This window comes from Musa acuminata, chromosome BXJ3-6 (genome assembly GCF_036884655.1).
Source record: "Musa acuminata AAA Group cultivar baxijiao chromosome BXJ3-6, Cavendish_Baxijiao_AAA, whole genome shotgun sequence".
Classification (NCBI taxonomy): Eukaryota; Viridiplantae; Streptophyta; class Magnoliopsida; order Zingiberales; family Musaceae; genus Musa; species Musa acuminata.
In genome coordinates this window covers 15,923,695-15,942,176 of record NC_088354.1, presented here as the reverse complement: position 1 = coordinate 15,942,176, position 18,482 = coordinate 15,923,695, and the positions used below count along the sequence as shown (strand labels likewise).

At 35.2% G+C, this 18,482-nt stretch overlaps 1 protein-coding gene across 1 annotated transcript; it reads right to left on the bottom strand.

Annotated features, from left to right (window-relative positions):
• Positions 1-3,115: 3,115 nt before the first annotated feature.
• Positions 3,116-17,646, bottom strand: LOC135640721 (poly [ADP-ribose] polymerase 2-A-like). Its single transcript, XM_065155429.1, has 18 exons — positions 17,489-17,646; positions 17,248-17,395; positions 17,061-17,176; positions 16,117-16,198; positions 15,130-15,362; positions 14,899-15,025; positions 13,763-13,818; positions 12,034-12,107; positions 10,090-10,136; positions 9,933-9,982; positions 9,067-9,129; positions 7,275-7,355; positions 5,493-5,603; positions 5,269-5,344; positions 4,675-4,817; positions 4,510-4,583; positions 3,532-3,637; positions 3,116-3,429 (listed from the first exon to the last, which is right to left on the bottom strand). The coding sequence occupies exons 1-18, from the start codon at positions 17,570-17,572 to the stop codon at positions 3,337-3,339; spliced, it is 1,764 nt and encodes a 587-aa protein (XP_065011501.1). The 5' UTR covers positions 17,573-17,646; the 3' UTR covers positions 3,116-3,336.
• Between the last annotated feature and the right edge of the window lie 836 nt (positions 17,647-18,482).

Genomic DNA, 18,482 nt, shown 5'->3' with positions numbered 1-18,482 from the left:
ATGTCTTCCCTTTAGGATCATCTGCTTTCCATTAATAAAAAACTTCACGATTAGTTTAGAAAATTTTCAAAAAACATCACCTAGGGTTGATAGCCATTCAATTCTAAGCACCATTTTAAAGTCTTCCAAGAGTAGCAAAAAGAAGTCCACAAGCAACTCTTGGCTCTGTATAATCAATTTTATCTTCGAACATTTGCTATCATAAGTTAAAATCTATCCATCAATGACTTTTACTTCAAATTTGTCATAGCCTTCAATATGGTAGGTCAATCGATCAGTAATCTTACTGTCCATAAAATTATTAGTGTTACCAGTATCAATCAAAACTATAACATGCTGATATTCTAAAGTTTCTCCAACTTTCATAGTTTGCAGGTTATAGTAGTCGGTTAATGCATGCACTGTATGTATGATAGATCGAACATCTTAATCAAAATCCATACATTCATGATCAGAGTCCACATTGTTAGCTTTTGGTTCCTCCCCAATTGGTTCAATAATTAGAAGTGCCCTTGTTTACATCAGTGCTCCCTACTCCATTGTTCATCACAGTGCCAGCACAAACCCTTTGTTGATCTTTCCTTGAGTTCTTCTCGGGTTAGTCTTCAGGTGTTAGGATTTCGGTTGGGAATAAATGGGGCAAGTGGCTTGCCAATCATCTGTTTATTGCCACTTCTATTTCGATTATTTTTCCTGCTGAGTTTTTTCTCATGTAAACATGCAAATGAGATTGTAGTACGAGGTTGGTGAGCTTTGACTTCACATTGGATATCTGGATTAAGTCCTTCAATAAATATTCCCATCAGTTATCATTCAGACCAATCTCTAGCTTGATTTAACAATCATTCAAATTTGCTCTAATATTCTAGCATTGTAAAAATCTAACAAATTTTAGCGAGCTACCTATTAACATTCTCATATTCAGATGGTCCAAAGCGAATGAGAAGCCCTCTCTTGAATTGCTCCCATGAGAAGACTCCGTGGCAAGTTTCGTGCCAATCATACCATTGGATTGCATCTACATCTAGCTGGATTGAAGCTATTTCCATCTTGGATTCTTCTAAGATTCTGTGAAAAAACAAAAAAAAAATCTGCTCTAGAGATCTAATTGATCGGATCCCCATCTTTTCATCTTGGAAATTCCACCTTAATGCGTGGGTAATTTGTATCATATTCTTAGGGCCCTTTTCTTATATATCCATATCTATTCAATATGGAACTTTATCTTTTTGAAACTTGCTAAAGCTCTCCAATAGACTTTTTTTGAATTTGTTAAGGGTTTCTTGCAGTTGATTCTCAATTCTGGTTTCCAATACTTAAATTTTGGCTTTCACTGAGTTTTTGATAGCCATTGCATAAGACTACAAATCTGTAATCTCCAGTTCTTATTTATGATGTCTGGTCAAGAGCATCAGCACTGTCCTATTCAGTGTAACTTTCAGTGACATCAGCCCGAGGCAACGGCAACAACCCTTTCTCGCTCAAGCAAGATGGGGCGTGGCTGCTGGCTTCACCTCTTCTTCTTCTTTTTTTTTTTTTTGAGATGATAATAACTGTGACGAAGTGCTGTAAAAAATTACAGTAAGAACGTCGAAGATCACTGCTCTGATACCAAATGATAAGACCCCTAGGGTTTTATCGTAGAAGAAGAGCGAGAAAAAGGACTCTTTGAGAGGATCGATTTCTTTCACCACTTTGAGGGGATCAACCTGCTAGGGTTTGTAGAATTCCACCTAGAGTCTACTGGGACTTGGACTCTTAATAAATGCATAAATATCAAATAAAGTCATCGAGAAAGGTTAATGTTGTGGTATTGTTGTAATCCACCTCCTCCTACCCTGTACAGCCAACATGGAATTGTTGTAATCCAGTATGACATAGACAGTGTATAAAACTAAGCAATATCAAAAGTATGTCAACCATGTCCAAGTTAAAGTTTGGTTGTGGTAAAAGTTGTCAAAAACTTCAACATATTAAACTAAATTCCTAAACAAGAAAGGGTAATGCATTATGATTCGTGAATAGAACAGCTCCATGGAAAAAGAAAGCAGTGGCAAATAGAGTTGCAAATATCTGCTAGAATTACCTAAGCTATAGAACTAGAGTGGATGATCAGCATGTTGTCTGTCATCAAACTGTCACTTAGAACACAAGTGTCATGGTACATAATTATTTGGAATCTTTATAGTAAAGCATGGCTATCTATGCAGCTTAACTGTCAATTAGAACAGAGATGCAAAAGAAAAAAACTTCCTGCAGCTGTTAAAATTAATATTTATAATCAACACAAAATAAGAAAATGTTACATTAAAAGGAAGAGCAAAATGGCTCTCTTTCTAGCAGACACTAATAGTCACCGACATGAGAGGAAAATAGACAAGTAAATCTTGATTCCGATATTCTCTGAATCAGATAACTATTCAATTTTTACATTGAAATGCCACAAGCTGTTCAGAGTCCAGAGTTTCAGATATCTATACAAACAGAAAAGCTGGTAAAAATGCCCAACCTGATTTAACCTTATTGTTAATATATTTATTTATGCTGAACTCTGTTTTTGCATATAAAAGAAAAACAACAAGAGAATAAAGGCTATATGAGATATGTATATAAGAATCTGTAATTAGAAGTGCCTCATGTCTGATATCTCATCTATGTTGTAGCTGAATAGTGGAAAACAAATTATGGACCATGATCTATATGATTCTATATACTATGAATCATTTCAATCTTATCCTGGCATCATCATTAAAATCAAGTACATTAACGTAATAGATTCACCTTTCATAACTTAATATGGATCTAGGTGGAATTTATGCTCATTGCAACTCAGTTTTCTACACTTTCCAGTGTGGCCTCAGAGGACACATGATCTATAGAGTCAACCACATATTAAGCTTCAAATAGTTTTGCACAATGCACTTCTGATTGTGATTTAATTCTTCCTGAACAATAAGCTTGCTATGAGTCATTATACAGTAACAAGATGTGCAACAATTTAACAGTCTTACTTTTTTGACCGACGAGGTTATTTTTATCAGCAAATGCTTAAGGAAAACAAAAACTTATATTGCATCACCACGAGATTGTCAGTCAAAGAAAACTCAGATGGGCATCAAATTTTCAGGTTACCATGTCCAAGTTTATGGTTACAACATTGTACGCTGATGCAGAAGGTTGCTTCAAATTTGTACTTAGTGTTTTACAATAGCTAACCTTTCATATGCCCAGCAAAGATACACAATAAACAACAAAACTGATTCTCCAGGCTTTAGGATCCTCAGATCTACGAAGCCCTAGACACGCTGAACAAGAGAAGCAAAGGTACCACGTTGATCAATTCTTGAAATCGAAAAGTACATGAATGACATACCGCATCCGAATCTGCTCTATGTTGTACACAATATATTCATTGTATAGCAAACTACACTGCAAAAGAGAAAGAAAACATTCTTGTCTCTCTCATAATTACTTCAAGAAAAAATTATATCTTACTATAACAACCAAGTACTTCAGAACAGAACACATTACCTGAAGATTATTTTGTTCTTTTGGTGTTCCAAGAGGGACAACTACGCCATCTTCAAGGATCTGGGAATCCAATATGTCAGGTGCTGTGGCTCCAACCCCTTTTGTGCTGCAAAACAAAGAAGGTATGCTGTATCAGTTATTTCAATAGAAAGACCACCTACTACATAATTCAGATTGCTGATATTTCAATGGTGCCTCAAGTGCCACTATCATTCTCCTATCATTCGAGGCACCTAATGAGGCCTTGAGGAAGGCACCATGTAGGCACCAAAAGGGATCACTGATAGGATTGAGAAATTCCTATTTGGAATTGACTTCTCATGTGTAAACATAGAATAGACTAACCATACCTATCAATGATTTGAATTAAACTTGCTTCATGAAAGAGGTCATTACACTCACAGCACTGTGCCAATAGTCAAAAGTGTCCTTTAAATTGTCAGCATTCAGTCTTTTGCACATGACAATAGTACTTCTTGCTCACTCTTGCCTTAAAGCTTTTGCACAAGGTCATGCTAATCCTTGGTGTTGTTTCCCATTCAGTAAGCTATAGGTGATGACTGTCTCTGGTATTTAATAGTGAAAGCATGTGCCAATCTAACTACCGATATTGCCAAAGGCAATTTGTTAAGCTTATCAGTACGATAGCATTTGCTTTGTGTCACATTCTTATGAAGGAAAAGATCCATATCATAGAATAGCTATTGAATCACACCCATATTCTTTTGAATATCTTAAATGTCAAATAAATTTATATCAGAAAAGTGAAAATGACAAACAGCAGAATATTCCATGAATAAACAGTCAAAACTAAGAAAAGGAGTATTTGATCAATTACTACTATCTGATCTTAAGAGAGGACTGTGACTGAGCAAAGACTGAATTTTCTGCACCTCCTTTGTTGTACTTCATATTTCAATGATCAATATATCAGACGAAGCTAATCACAAAATAGCAAAAAGAAGTAGAGTTGTGAACCTTAGTTTTCCCTTTGGTAAGCGATCAGCATTATAATCAGCATCTAGTAGCTCAGCCATCTCACCAAGCGCAACCTGTGAAAATACATAACTCAAATTATCAGTGATTCTCTTCAAGAAAAAAAGAATCACTAAAAAAGCAATTATTTCAATGTATGACATATACCTCACATAAAAGCAGCACCCCATCCCTTGATTGACTTGATGCACAACAATAATTTGCACTTTTTGAGAACATATCAGCAAAATAAACTCCCTTTCCAAACATGTAACCTGTAACTGGTGCTTCTGGAGGAGCAATACGCAAACCTGTTGTTCATGGAGCAAAAGAAGTAACTTCAGGTACTATCTCAACTCCAGTAACAGAGTCAATAAATAATTGTTTCCGTTAAACATCAGTTTGAAAAGATTATTTCTTATGACACCTCAGAAACTTAAAAATGATTAAACAATTGGAGGAATGAATAAACTGTACATAGAGTGGGAAAGTGAAAGAAGCCAATTTCACTTTCAACAGAAAGGCCTGGTTTCTTACATAAAGCAAGAATATTACAACTTACAGTGAAATGAAAGATCACTACTAAGTTGCAAGACCATGACATCATTCAAACAGTTGGTCATACAAGTAAGATATTATAAAGAGAAACTTTATATTCAGAAGTTCTTTGTAGAAACCTGTCCGTCGAACTTATTGCAAGAAAACCAACCCATCAAAAACCACTTAATTGTTAAACAACATTAAAAAAAGGAGAAGAGATACCTTGTGAAAGGATGCCAGTCCAATTGGTGAGGCGAGAACCATGCCAAAGAAGCATCCTATTCTTTGTACTAGAGAACTGCAATGAACAAAAAGCATATTTCTGAGAAATAAGCATTAAGCATTCTTGACACAAAATTACAAAAGTGAAACTTTGAAATGGGAACAATTTACCAGAAAAAACAAATGAAGCATAAAAACAAGGAAACTAGAAGAGCCCATTTTACCTTTCCATAGCGTTCAAGTTCACCCTTCCTGGAAACCTTAAATATCTGCACGATATCAACTCTATAACCCGAGTGTGTTTTGGCATGCGTGTTCAGCAGATATTTCTTTACCTGCTCAAAGAGAAAAGTTACAGTAAACATAATGTAAAGGTTACCATAACAGAGTATATAAATTTAAGTTTAATTCAAGTTAAGTCAAGAATTTCACAATTTACATCATTGGTTTTTTGATAGCCATCAACATTTTCATCATCACTGTGTATACAGTAAAATAAATATAAATAAAATATACTTGTAATATATATATCCTCTAAACAAAGGTAGTAACCATCCGATCACTATCTATATTTCTTAAGGTAAGAAAATATTCTTCTGTTAATATGAGCAGAAGAATTGCATTGTAACATACACAAATTTTGCAGGCATTTAGCATGAGGCTGATTAAGCAGATGTAAAGATACGATGTACATCAATCTTTTAAAAAGTATCACTTGAATTGATTATAGGTTTGCATGAGCTTTATTTTTAAGTGCAAATTTAAAAAGCAAAAGATCTTGTAACATTTGGATTCTGTAATGCAACATACTGACATCCAGTGAACAACTATCATGTTTTTACAAGAAATATGAAAGCCAATAAACCATATATCTCATGGCATATTGTTAGAATAATCGATGAACCAAACATTTCCCCAAAATATAATTCTATCATGAAAACTGCATAACTTGTATTTCACATGACCATGTTTTGTGTACACAACATGTAAGGTATATAGTTGTTTAATAATAGCACAAAAAAGTACCTAAATGTATTTACCAATCCCACTTTGATGCAAATAGGAGCAAGTTGATATATAACCATGGGTTACAGGTACCAGTATGCACCATTGATTGGGTATAAACATGTACTTTGCTATTGAGATATTAGCACAGTGTAGAGGTTTCCACCATGCCCGTACACATTTTGCTGAGCCAGTATAATAGTGCATTTTGGCATGCAAGTGCCCTATGCAGCACAACGTACACATCAACATGAACTAATCTTGCTACAGAAGGACCCTGACATATTATTGAAATGTGCCAGAATGGGAGGCAGGAGATGGTATGAAGATCATGCCAAGACCAGCATAACCATTACATGATAGTTTGATCCTTCTATATAATCCAAACAGTGCAGCAAGAATGTCATTATATGTGCAGGTTTGATTTCGTCATTCCATTTGGCAAATTTCAGATTTACAAATTAGGGTTGCTGCATTAACAGACAAAAAAGTTTATACTTCACAACAAAATTTAATACTTTTGTGCCTGCATAAATCTTAATTGTGCAGTTGGTAAAGTAAACATCTGACATCAAAGTTATACAGAGATGAAATTACATTGAGAAGTTATGATACATCTGTTATATCAACTACAAAGACTTAAGGGAAAAAACTCTTGAAGATAAAATCAATGAAACAATTTTTTTACAACAGGGACTGACGGGACTTTGAAAATCAGCTACTACTTTATTAGACATCAGAACCGACCAAAGTAAACAAAATTTGAGTCAACGAATTATCTGGTCTACCATATTCGACAATATGAAAAGGTAAATCTAATACAATAATACTATGGGAATGACATCCAGTGTGCATAGTCAGAAATGAAAGCCAATGGAATAGCTTCCAGAAGCTCAAAAGTATTTATATTGAAAATGATTTAGATAAAGCTGAACCAATTGAAGTTTTAACATTTGATGTCAATCAATTTTTAACACATAAGAAAGAAAAGCATGGTTTACCATAGCAAATTCATTGGTATCAGCTTCAATTGGTGATAGTTCACAATGCAGTTGCTCATAACGACAATATAGAGGGTCATCCTTCAACATCAAAACAACCTGCTGTCAAACATTTTCTAAAAGACAAGAAGTAAAACATATGTGCTTGCACTTGGTTTTACAAACATAAAAAGGAAAAAGGTAAACTGACATAAGTTGCAGCGTGTGTTTCCAAGCTTAAGAAAATTGTAAGCAGACATGAAATCAGAGAAAGAAGAGAAGCTACAAAGCATAGAAAAAAATTAGTAACTAGATACAACAACCTAGATACACTTGAAGAGAATCAGAGAGACAAGAAGGGGAAAAGTAAGACTTAGAACCAAAGGTAAAAAAACAATCACGAAAATTCAACTTTCCAAATTGAAAACAATCAAGGTAGCCTCATAGGAATCTCAATTCCTGAACAACAGTTTAATGTGTTCTATTCCCTCTCAAATACTTTGGAAATTGTATTCTTTGTTGAGAACAGAGTGAAGGCCCACCTAAATCAGCATCTACTTGTTTGAACATCCTGACAAAGTGTTGAATGTTAGTTTTCTAGGAGCAAAACATCTAAAAGTTGTTAATTTCATCCTTCTTAAAAATTCATCTGTATGGGTAGTGTGGAGATCAACCTAAATTTTCCAAGATAGTGAACACACAACTGACCCATCGAATATAGGATGTTCAATATATTGAATAAACAAGGACAAATATTTAGTTAGGCAAGCCTCCAAACTATTGCAGCTTAAGGGTAATAAGTTGTCCATAGATTCATGCTAATACTGAATAATAGGAGTCAAGACTTTTTTCTTCTATGACAATAATAACAATATCACCAACAACAACAAGCAGCACGGTCCGAACCATCTGGGGTCAGCTGCATTAGTTTTTTTCTCACTATTAAGTTACATTCTTCCTAATCATACTTTTTTTTTATTCAACATCAGATCATTTTTTAGAGCAATCCAGAATTAATTTATTTGCAAAAACCTAATCGATGACTTTGTATTATCAATAACTACAAATATTTGCTCAAGTTACCAAGCAAACCTACCAAAAACAACCTTAAGTGCAATCTAAATCATCATATTGCAGGTTTTGCATCTGCCTGAATCTGAAGATGTTCTGCAAAGAAAAATTGTCTAGATCATATGTTCAGAATGAATCCCTCCAACTTAACTACCTCCAAAATCACCTGCCATAAAGTTCCATTACTTCTTCTGTGATGCACAAATACAATCATGAGAACTTGCAAGATGTGTAGATTGTTCAAGATCAAGGTAAAAGTTGAAATATCCCATAGAAAGTAGTACGACTAATAACCTTGCCTCAGATGAACTCGACTCAGAAAAAGTAATACTCAAGGAGAAATCCAAATAGGATAAAAAAGCCCTCTATGAATTTGAAGAAAGATCTACAATAAAAGGATAGGGTTTAAAGAAGATGATGTTTGTTGAGGAAATCATGTGCAGGAAATTTCTTTATTCAGTTTTTCAGGATTCAGACAACTTGTTTTGTCATATAGTTGGACATGTAAATCAGTGAAACATCAGTCAGTACCCCAAAACTGCAACTTTGTTTTGCCAAATACAACAGAAACGTTCAGTTCTCACATGGTAAAAACTGAGAAAATCATATTTTAAATGAACCATATGTGAGTGACTACTCTCAGTATGTTACAATTAGTTATTATCACATTACTGCTATTAATGTGGATCTAAATTTGGAAAAAACCCTGATTATCAGGATTACTATTCACATAACAATATACCTGTGTCTCAGAATCATCCTTCAGAAGTTTAGTCGCAATCTCAATCTCAGCTAGGCTCTCAACCTTCAAGTATAATGGAAAAAGAGACATTAGTAGAGAAGCAGCTAGATGTTGGAAGGTCCAAATTTATGGTAAAGATAGAAAAAAAGGGACATGTAAGAGAGCAATACATAGGGTAAACCATAAACTGAGTAACACAAATGGTAAAATTGAAGGCTAGCTTATATAGTTGTCTAGAGACTCCAAACATGGGTTGCTAAATATCAGGTGAAGTCTGGTCCAGCAGGTCCCCGACTGATATATGGAATGAATTTTGAAAAGATCTAATTAGCTCAAGTCAAAAAGTGAAAACTGGAAATATATATGCTACGGTAGAAGTTCCTGGGGTGGAAAGCCTTGCAGTTCAACATTGTATACAAATACCACAATCAGCAAAAGAGAAGCCAGTAGTTATCTGTAGACATCTAGTCATGCTTGTGCATCTATTTCTGACTTGATTCTTAGTTGATAAAAAAACTTGATTTGAAACTGAATAATCCAATGATTTAAGTCAAGGCAAAGGTACTTCACTAAATCTGACATGTTGTTCCACTGCTAGCAAGTAACTTCTACTCACAATTTAGTAACAATATAGATTACAGTGTTCAAGACAACAACATAGCAGTAGGTGGAATTTATGGACAAAGAAATTGATGAATCAGTTAGCATACTGTTTCCTCAAAAGACACATGCAAGTATACCTATGCTAGAGATAACAAAATTCAATAAACAATATCTCAGCAAAGCAGATAAAGTTACCCTGATCTAAGTTAGTAAATATAGACAAAATATACCAAAGTTCTTTTGAAAAAAAAAAAAGGGCTTACCATTTCTAGCTTTCTCTTTAATTTGCTGGAGCTGTCGATAACAAACTCACCTGGAAGGCTCATTATTTACACGAATCAGTACCACAGATAGCCAGTTAAAATAAAATTACAACAAAATTAAGCATTGCACAAACTAGACTGGAGAAATGGAACATACGCATCTTCCTAAAACCGAAGTCATGAGGTATCACAGTGTAGAACTCCCTGCAGAATAAATTTAAGATATCAAGACGGTAAAATTCAGATAACATAAACAGATCACATCATATTTTATATATATATATATATATATATATATAAAGGAGGAGCAGAACCATTGTAGAATGATGTCATAAAGAAAAGGGGAAAAAGAAAGAAAAAACAAATATATTGGTTTATATTTCTTCATAAAGATAGAGGCTGATGTTATAGATCTGGAATGTTTTTGCAGTTGTAATGGTAGAAGAGACAGGTGATGCTTTCTTGGGTTTGAAGCATATCCTTATCGGCTCATTCGCTGATCTGTACAGAGACGAGTATTGCCCCCTATAACAAAGCTGGTCAAGTTGTGATTTCCATCTTTCCTTAACTCTTCTCATTTAAATTTTGTTTTTTATAGATTCGTTCCATCTTCCACAGTTATACATCACCATGATAAAATCATTAAGGTAAAGTGTTGACGTCATATTGACAATTGTTTGCAATTTATATAATGTTGATGAAATTTTGCTTTGTAAGCAACCAATACGATGGTTGCGCACTTTTAATTGACTAAATGTCTTTTACCAAATAGAAAGAGAAGGTAAAGACAGGAATTGTGCAATAAAGCAAACGGAGAAACAGAATCACTGATACATATAGACGCACATAAACAAATACAGACATGCATGTATATACAAAATATTTAAGTGTCAATTATGCCCTTCAGGTTTTGTATATAGGGAGTTTCAGACCAAATAGAAACCATCTAATACATCGTAACTTTCAAAATGCTCACACTATTATCATATAAATGTGATATAGTCGACATTCAAAATTTAGAACACTTAGACATCAATGGACAAGATAAGTAATCAGGAGATAAAGGCCATCTTAAAGCTCTGTATTCTTGAGTGACCAGATCCAACCCAATATCTAATCATCCATATCTTAAATTGACTGACACACAATTTATGTGAAATTTATCCTCTTAATTTCCCAACTTCTCTCTTGGTACTTTCCTCCAAGGCTTATATTGATCTCCAGTTTTTTGTGTCCTAGCGTGACAGCCTCTTTTTATGACTATAATCCTCTAACCGCGTAACTAAAAAACTTTAAATCAAGAGTCTACCCAAGAGATCAATACAACCCTTCTAGTATTTAAACTCAATTTCAGTCCAAAATCAAAAAGCAGTGCTTATCATGCTCATGTTGATTAGAAACACTAGCACCTTAATGTAATCAACTTTCTAAACCAAAAAGGAATATTGAAGGATGCCAAGTAGGGCACACCTCAGAGAATTGATGAAAAGAAGTACGTGAAGGAAAGGCCCGCGGGGTCTAGGAAGGGTCCAAAGAAATGTTAATAAAATATTTTCACTAAAGCTAGAGGATCTACATTAAATAAAATCTTTTCACTAGAGCTAGAGTATCTACATTCTTGTACCAACAAAAAGGATCTTATTTGATTACTTTGGGATAGACTAACATCGGAATAGTTCCTTTTTGACCAATATATAATCATATATTTGTGTATGCAATAATTACAGCATTAACCTTGGGCACTGCTATATATATGCCATTCAACACAAAATGTCCAACTACATTGTTGTATCTCAAGCCCACAAAAACAAATGATAATGTTGAAAATTTTCTAACATAGGAGAGATTAAGTTTTTCTGGCATGAATTTAGTAACATCTAGCAGACTCTGAGTTATTTGCTTAGGTTCTATTGCATTTTTTCTCAGTATCATTTCTCAAATCACTTAAAGTGGAGTAAAATTATTCTTAGCCAGACTAATAAGTTAGTTGCTGATACAAAAATAAATGCACAAATCATTCATCTTCCAACCTCTAGCAGCCATTTTGAAAACAATTACACTCTAGTAGTAGATCAAGCCAATAAAAGTATCACATGCATACCCACTCAGTTCTTCCAATTTTTTCCTATCTGATTGTGCAATCACCTCTGAGATTCTTCTCAGAACATCATAACCCTGTAAAAGGAACTTACCATCATCTGCAAAGCATCCAGTAGATCTATAATAGTAGGTGCAACATCAGAAAAAGCTTAAAGAAACAAATCTGTTCTATATTCATCATCAACCTTAGACAATATATAATAATGAAGGCAATAAAATGAACAAAACCTATAAACAGAAAAAGAATATCCATCCCATTAAATGTAGTAGTTAAGACTTCAGACAAAAACAGAAGTGTTCGTTCTTAGCCTTAATGGCTTCAAAAGTGATTCTTGTCATACAAAAAAAAAGAAAAATTGTTTAAGACACACCTGTAAAATACAGTTCTGCAAAAGCTGGCACACTGTCCAAGACCTCAATCTATATCACAGTGTTTATCAAATGACAAGTCCATGATTACATGCATAAAATGAATCAGCAACATATACTAATTTCAGAGTTACTAGATCTGAAATTTTATCAAGAAAGATCGTATTGAAGTCCAAGTCCACTGAAATATTTTCTGGAATCGCAAATGTGCAAACTAAACAAAAACCTTGTGCAAAGGCCATGGATAATTGTTCTTATAATGGACTCACAACCTAGAATGCAGACCAATGTTAACCTTCCTATATCACGGCCTCACTTTTGTGCAGGGCTTGTGCTTCTTGCAAGTCTCACCTGAGCCGAGCAGTGTGGTCCATGTTAGATGGTTTATTTTTCATTAGTGGGTTCAGAGGTTCTGTGAGTCAGATGAGGTATGCAGATATGTTAAGTGATCCTTGAACCATAAATCATGGAGTAATTCACCAAAAGAATCAATCCAAATTCACTTATGAAATTAAGTCTGGCAGAAAATACATGCATGACTAAAGGAAATGTTGTAGCATGCCATGTGCATTTACACTCCAGATCTAGTAGGTTTCAATTATTGTTAGAACCCATATTGGATGACAGTGAGGAGGGAAGAGAGGAAGGACAACTAGTACTGAATAGCTAATGTTGACTAATTCATCGGAAGCAAATATTTTAAATAGTAACAGTCAAAAAAAGAGGTAAAGGGAGCTAAGGATGTTGACCAATACAAAGAAGATAGATGAGAAATATAGGACACAAAATAAGAAAAGGAATGTCATGTGATTACTTTGAATGACCTTTAGCCATGCTTTTAGAAAATTCAGGCATCACTTAGTAACAAGATTGGTAGTACCCTGATAACATGTTGGAACCTACTTGCAATACAATTAAAACTAACAATTTTCCTTTTTAAGAAATACAATCTACAAATGAATTTTGTTCCCTAAGTATGACCTGGAAAACACTAATATAGTAATAATGATGTCATGCTAAAATGGATTGTTTTTTACCTAAATACTTAATTGACAATAAAAACTACAGAAAAAATATATATTATAAAATGGATCATCTTTTTTTTCTAAACAATTAATCGACAAAACAATGCCTTCTTATTATTCTTACAATTCCATATGATTGAAGATGATATCACTTTGCACAGTTTATAGAAAAAAAAAATAAAGCTCATACTAGACTTCAATTACAAAAATTTTTATCATATCACACATATACTAGGCCTTCCAATTCCTTAAGGGGTTTATCTAAATGATCACAAGTTGTTTTGCATTATGTAATTCAAAAAAGAATAAAAATGACAAATCCGAGATGAGCTTCACCTTTAAAATTGTAGACTTACTCAGCTTACCAAGTGGCAACTTTTCAGCATTATAACCTGGATGAATAAAGATAAGATGGTTATCTCTAAAAACCTAAAACCATAGGCACTCAGCATCATCACATATCATACTTAAATAATCCAAGACATGGTAGTAAATTTACAATAGAAATGCCAGAAAAATTAAAAATTAGTGATATGTACTGCCAAGGTATTCATTTAAAGGAACATGAAATACTATGGTTAGACTGTTGCCCAAATTAATTTTGTTCGACTATTTTGACCATCAAAATGATTTGTCAAGTTCTGCAGCATAAAGACCATTGCATCACCTTCCTGGTCATTTGATTGATAATCATCATGAAAAAATTTCTTTCTAAATCTTGCATCTCCAGCATTTCATGCCACTACATAGAATCTTAGATGGTACCTTCGATTCCCTTCAAAAGTCCAGATGAACGTTATCAAACAGAATTGACCCAACAAAATGGTACCAATATAGCCCAGATATCAAACTTAATAGTTTTAACTTCTAACAATTACACCATGCAAAATATACGATTGCCGATGTATGCAAACCATGAAACCTGCTTCTCCATGTCTCAACTTCCCTCAACCACAATTTATTCTGTCCCTGCTCCCCACATCACCTCAACCTTGTCCATCCACTTAAGAGGCCCACTCACCTTGAGCCACTCCATCTTTTCAGCAAGGAACTGTAAGTAAATTTGCCACATCCCACTTCTTGGTTCAAACCCTCAGAGCCAGCATCTGGAACTTTCTCCTTGCCAGCATTTTTCCCTCATTGTCCCCTTTCTCTTGATAATTGTAATACCCATCCTGCCACAATCCTAAAAAAATATGTATCCTGTGACTTCCACACTGAATAATGAGAAACTTGCAGCAGATAGATTTGAGCACAAAAGCTCATTTAAATGTTAAAACCATATGTTGCAACTAAGTACACAGCTTGCTGTTACCAAACGAGCTAGATCTTTCACCGCATCATAACAAGATCATTAGTACTCGCCATAAGCTTCTCCATCCTTTCATGTCAAACAAACAGCTCCACCAAATGCATCATGCATAATGTTAGTTAAAAGAAATGTTAATCATGTGCATGTATAGACGGCTTACCTATTTCCAACATTTGCTGCTTCATCATACTGATATTGCAGATAAGGGAAATAAACTTGGCAATACGGGAATCAAGTTTTGTAGCACGAAGTTGACTACTACTTGATTGACAAGTCTTATCGGGTGCCTGCAAATAAAAGAAAATCAAATGTCTATGTTCAAACATATATTCTACAGAAATACTAAATAGAGAAAAGTTAAAGCCTGTCATCACAGGATACAATGCATAACTGTTCCATTTTCTGAATCGGTATAATCCATTTCCAGCCAAGTGTAACATTTTGGGTGACATTTAAACTCTTTGCGAAGACACCACTGGTTCTTTGTCTTGTCATAAAACTTCTTCTCAAATTCATGTATCGCAGCTTCTTGAGAAGTATAAGGACCTAGTAACTTGTCTTGACCTCTTACTCCGACCCTACCCCATCTATGGTAAACCATGTACCTTATACCATCATCAGATTCTGCAAATAATATATGGTTAGTCTATGAGTATATAAACAATCTCTCAGTGATAAAGTACAATTACATAAATATGACTATGACAAAAACACAAAATTATATTTATAAATGCACCATGAGTATCACAAACTTCAAGTGTAGATCTAATGCCTAGCATGCCAAATGGCCTAGAAGGAAAGTGTTGAGAATCTTGAGACATGGGGAGGATACAGTTGCAATTATATGCTTATATTATACTAAAGATGATAAAATGTGAAGCTGAACTTGTGATAGGTCCAAAGATAAAAATTAAGCTACTGCACAATTAACTTGAAACATATAACTAGTGGATTAGTGTTAACACAAGGTACAAGTCATATCATAAAATTTACAAGTGGGAGAGAAGAACCATCAGATATTCAGAAATTAACGGGAATCTAGACATTAATTCACATAGAAAACTAACAAAATTTAGCAAAATTCCTACTCCATCCTTTCCACTATGCTTTGCAATCTTCTATGAATGTTCCTCTCGAGCAGAACAGCTTCATTTTGTCTTTGCACTTGACTAATTATGGATCAACAACTATCACATTCAACAAACCAATCCATTAGTTTTTCTTTTTCTAAGACGCATTCATTTACATTTCAAAAATCCAAAAGCCAAAATGAGAAAAGAATTTTTTTTTGTTTTAACAAGACCTTAGACTTGACCAACTATCATAGATTTACATGTTGGATCAAATCAGAGAAGAACAGAACATAGAAATTACAAACCTAGAACCTGGATCACAAAAAACTTGTTGTTGTTATTTCCAACATTTGTCTGATTTAGGGTAGCACTGTACATCTCCTCTCCCTGCAACAAAAACATAAAGAGTAATTAAATCTGATGGGTTCCCAAAATTCACAACGCAAATTGCCATAAAAACATTTAAAGATAGTTTTGCATTAATACTAAAAAGCTGATTCAGGAATTATTAACCACACAAAATTATACTTGACATGAACAATCAACAGGACATCCATCAGGTTTCAAGAATGAGGTACAGGTCAACTCCATAAATGACTAACAACAAAAACTGCAACAGGAAATCCGTCTATCTGATCTACTCACAAGTAACATCCGGCTGAACAATGACAAGTTTTGAAGATTACTAGAGAATATTAAGCAAGGTTCATCGTACCATGGTGTACCGCTTGGTACGAGCGATATATATCGATTTAACAAATCGATATGGACGGTACATATTAGTCTATCGGGACACTCCCACCATATCATATGTCGATACGTGCCGTACCGATGGTCGGTACGTACACTGGTATGAACCGGTAAGGCGAACCATGATATTAAGAAAAAATCAGCATCCAAAGAAATTTCACGCATGCATCTTGGTTCTTAATAATTAGATCCTAGACTCGCAAGCATGTTCTTTCTATGGGGTAAAACCGCAAATAGCATGAGCTACCACACCTCTGGATTAGACAAGCCAGAATAGAAGAAAAATGCCAGAAGGATCTATGTTAGGGTATTTCTCGGCAGTCAAAAAAACATTATAATGATACCCATTATAAATTAAAGATTCAACAACACTTATTTAAACGAAGGTCAACCATCTAGAGATGCACTCCATGTTGAAAAATCTACATGCTCTCCTCCAACATACTTTTATTCATTCCCAGGCAAAATTGTGCTAAAGAAAAGGTCTTTACTTGCATACCTTGTTCAAGACATGAAAGCTCGACTTTATATGATCTGGGAGGAAGGGGTCCAGCACGGCGCCATTCTTTTTGGTCATTGTGACCCGCTTCTCCTCCTTATTGCCCCCCTCGTCCTCTTTATCCAACCAAAATCGATGAGATTAATAAAACCACCGCATGAAACCCACCAAGTAACCCAAACTCTACCTTCGGCATTTTCCACCATGGCATCGCCAGCCGCATCTTTCCGCCTCTTCTTGGCGCCCTTGGAGACGCCATCCGTCAAAGAATCCGCCTTGTCGGATGCCTCCGCTTCCCTTTTCTCCTTGCGGAGAGCGGCGTCCAGCCGGCGGACCTACGGAAGGAGAGAAGGAACTGTGAATGAGCGATGGGATCTAGGGGGAGAGAGGGGCCGAGCGAGAGAAGAGGAAGGGGAGTGAAGACTTACGAGTGTGGGTTTCGTCCCGGAGGTATTGAGGCCGCGGTGGGAGAGCTCGGCGCGGAGCTCGTCGACCTTGAGCTTCGCGGACATGGCGGTGACGAAAAGTTTCCTTTCTGCTGCTGATTCGAGAGAGAGAGAGAGAAAGTGGAGTCGTTGTGACGAGCACCACTTGAAGTTCAACTTAATAGGGAGGAGGGGAGGGAGGGAAACGTGCCGAGGAAGACTGGACCGAGTAGGGATGAGGGCTCAGGCCCATGGAATCCGGTTCATCCGCATCCGCATCCGCATCCGACCCAGTAAGTTTTAACCCACATACAGCAACTAAGGGTTGATTCCTCGTATGCCTCACCTTCATTTTGTTCTGCAGATTTACCACATGACTCCGACTTCTTTCCCTGCTTTAGGACCGAGGGTTGTCACACAGCACCTGACACAGGTTTAATAGTGTCTTTCAGAGCACAGGAATAAGAACTGTGATCTGAAACCAAGATTTATCATCAATCATATGTGGACCAGGATAAATCAGATAGTATATTGATGCAGGAATTGTATCATCCGATACACTTAGTATAGATAGAACATATACCAGTATCATGCAATTTTTTCTTTTGTTTTTTCAATCTTTTTTTATGATTTATCAAAAACTCAGTAACTTCCTATATACCAACAACAGTGTTGCATCGGTATGGACTGCTACAGTACTAGTACAAACCTTGACTCGTTACACTACTGAAATATACAATATACTATATATATATATATATATATATATATATGAATATTAAAACAAACATATACAATAGGCAAATGAAAATTTTAAAGAAACAGACATTCACTGGATTTTTTAAACTCGCGATTGCTTCAGTGAAAATTTAGAGAAGACGTATTAATGGCTCTTTAAGTCATTAAAATACGGTCAGATGATGCCACCCAGTTCGTTATGTGTCCATTACAAACCCATAATATAATATTGAAGGACATCCAATGTCCTCCTAAGTTT

What these genes read in the sequence shown, in the direction of transcription:
- LOC135640721 (XM_065155429.1), bottom strand. Translation starts at nt 17,572, where the DNA reads ATGTCCGCGAAGCTCAAGGTCGACGAGCTCCGCGCCGAGCTCTCCCAC. An exon ending in GACTGGCATCCTTTCACAAG is followed by an intron (nt 4,818 to 5,268) that starts GTATCTCTTCTC and finishes CATGAACAACAG; the next exon opens with GTTTGCGTATTGCTCCTCCA. An exon ending in AAGAACAAAATAATCTTCAG is followed by an intron (nt 3,430 to 3,531) that starts GTAATGTGTTCT and finishes TCTCTTTTGCAG; the next exon opens with TGTAGTTTGCTATACAATGA.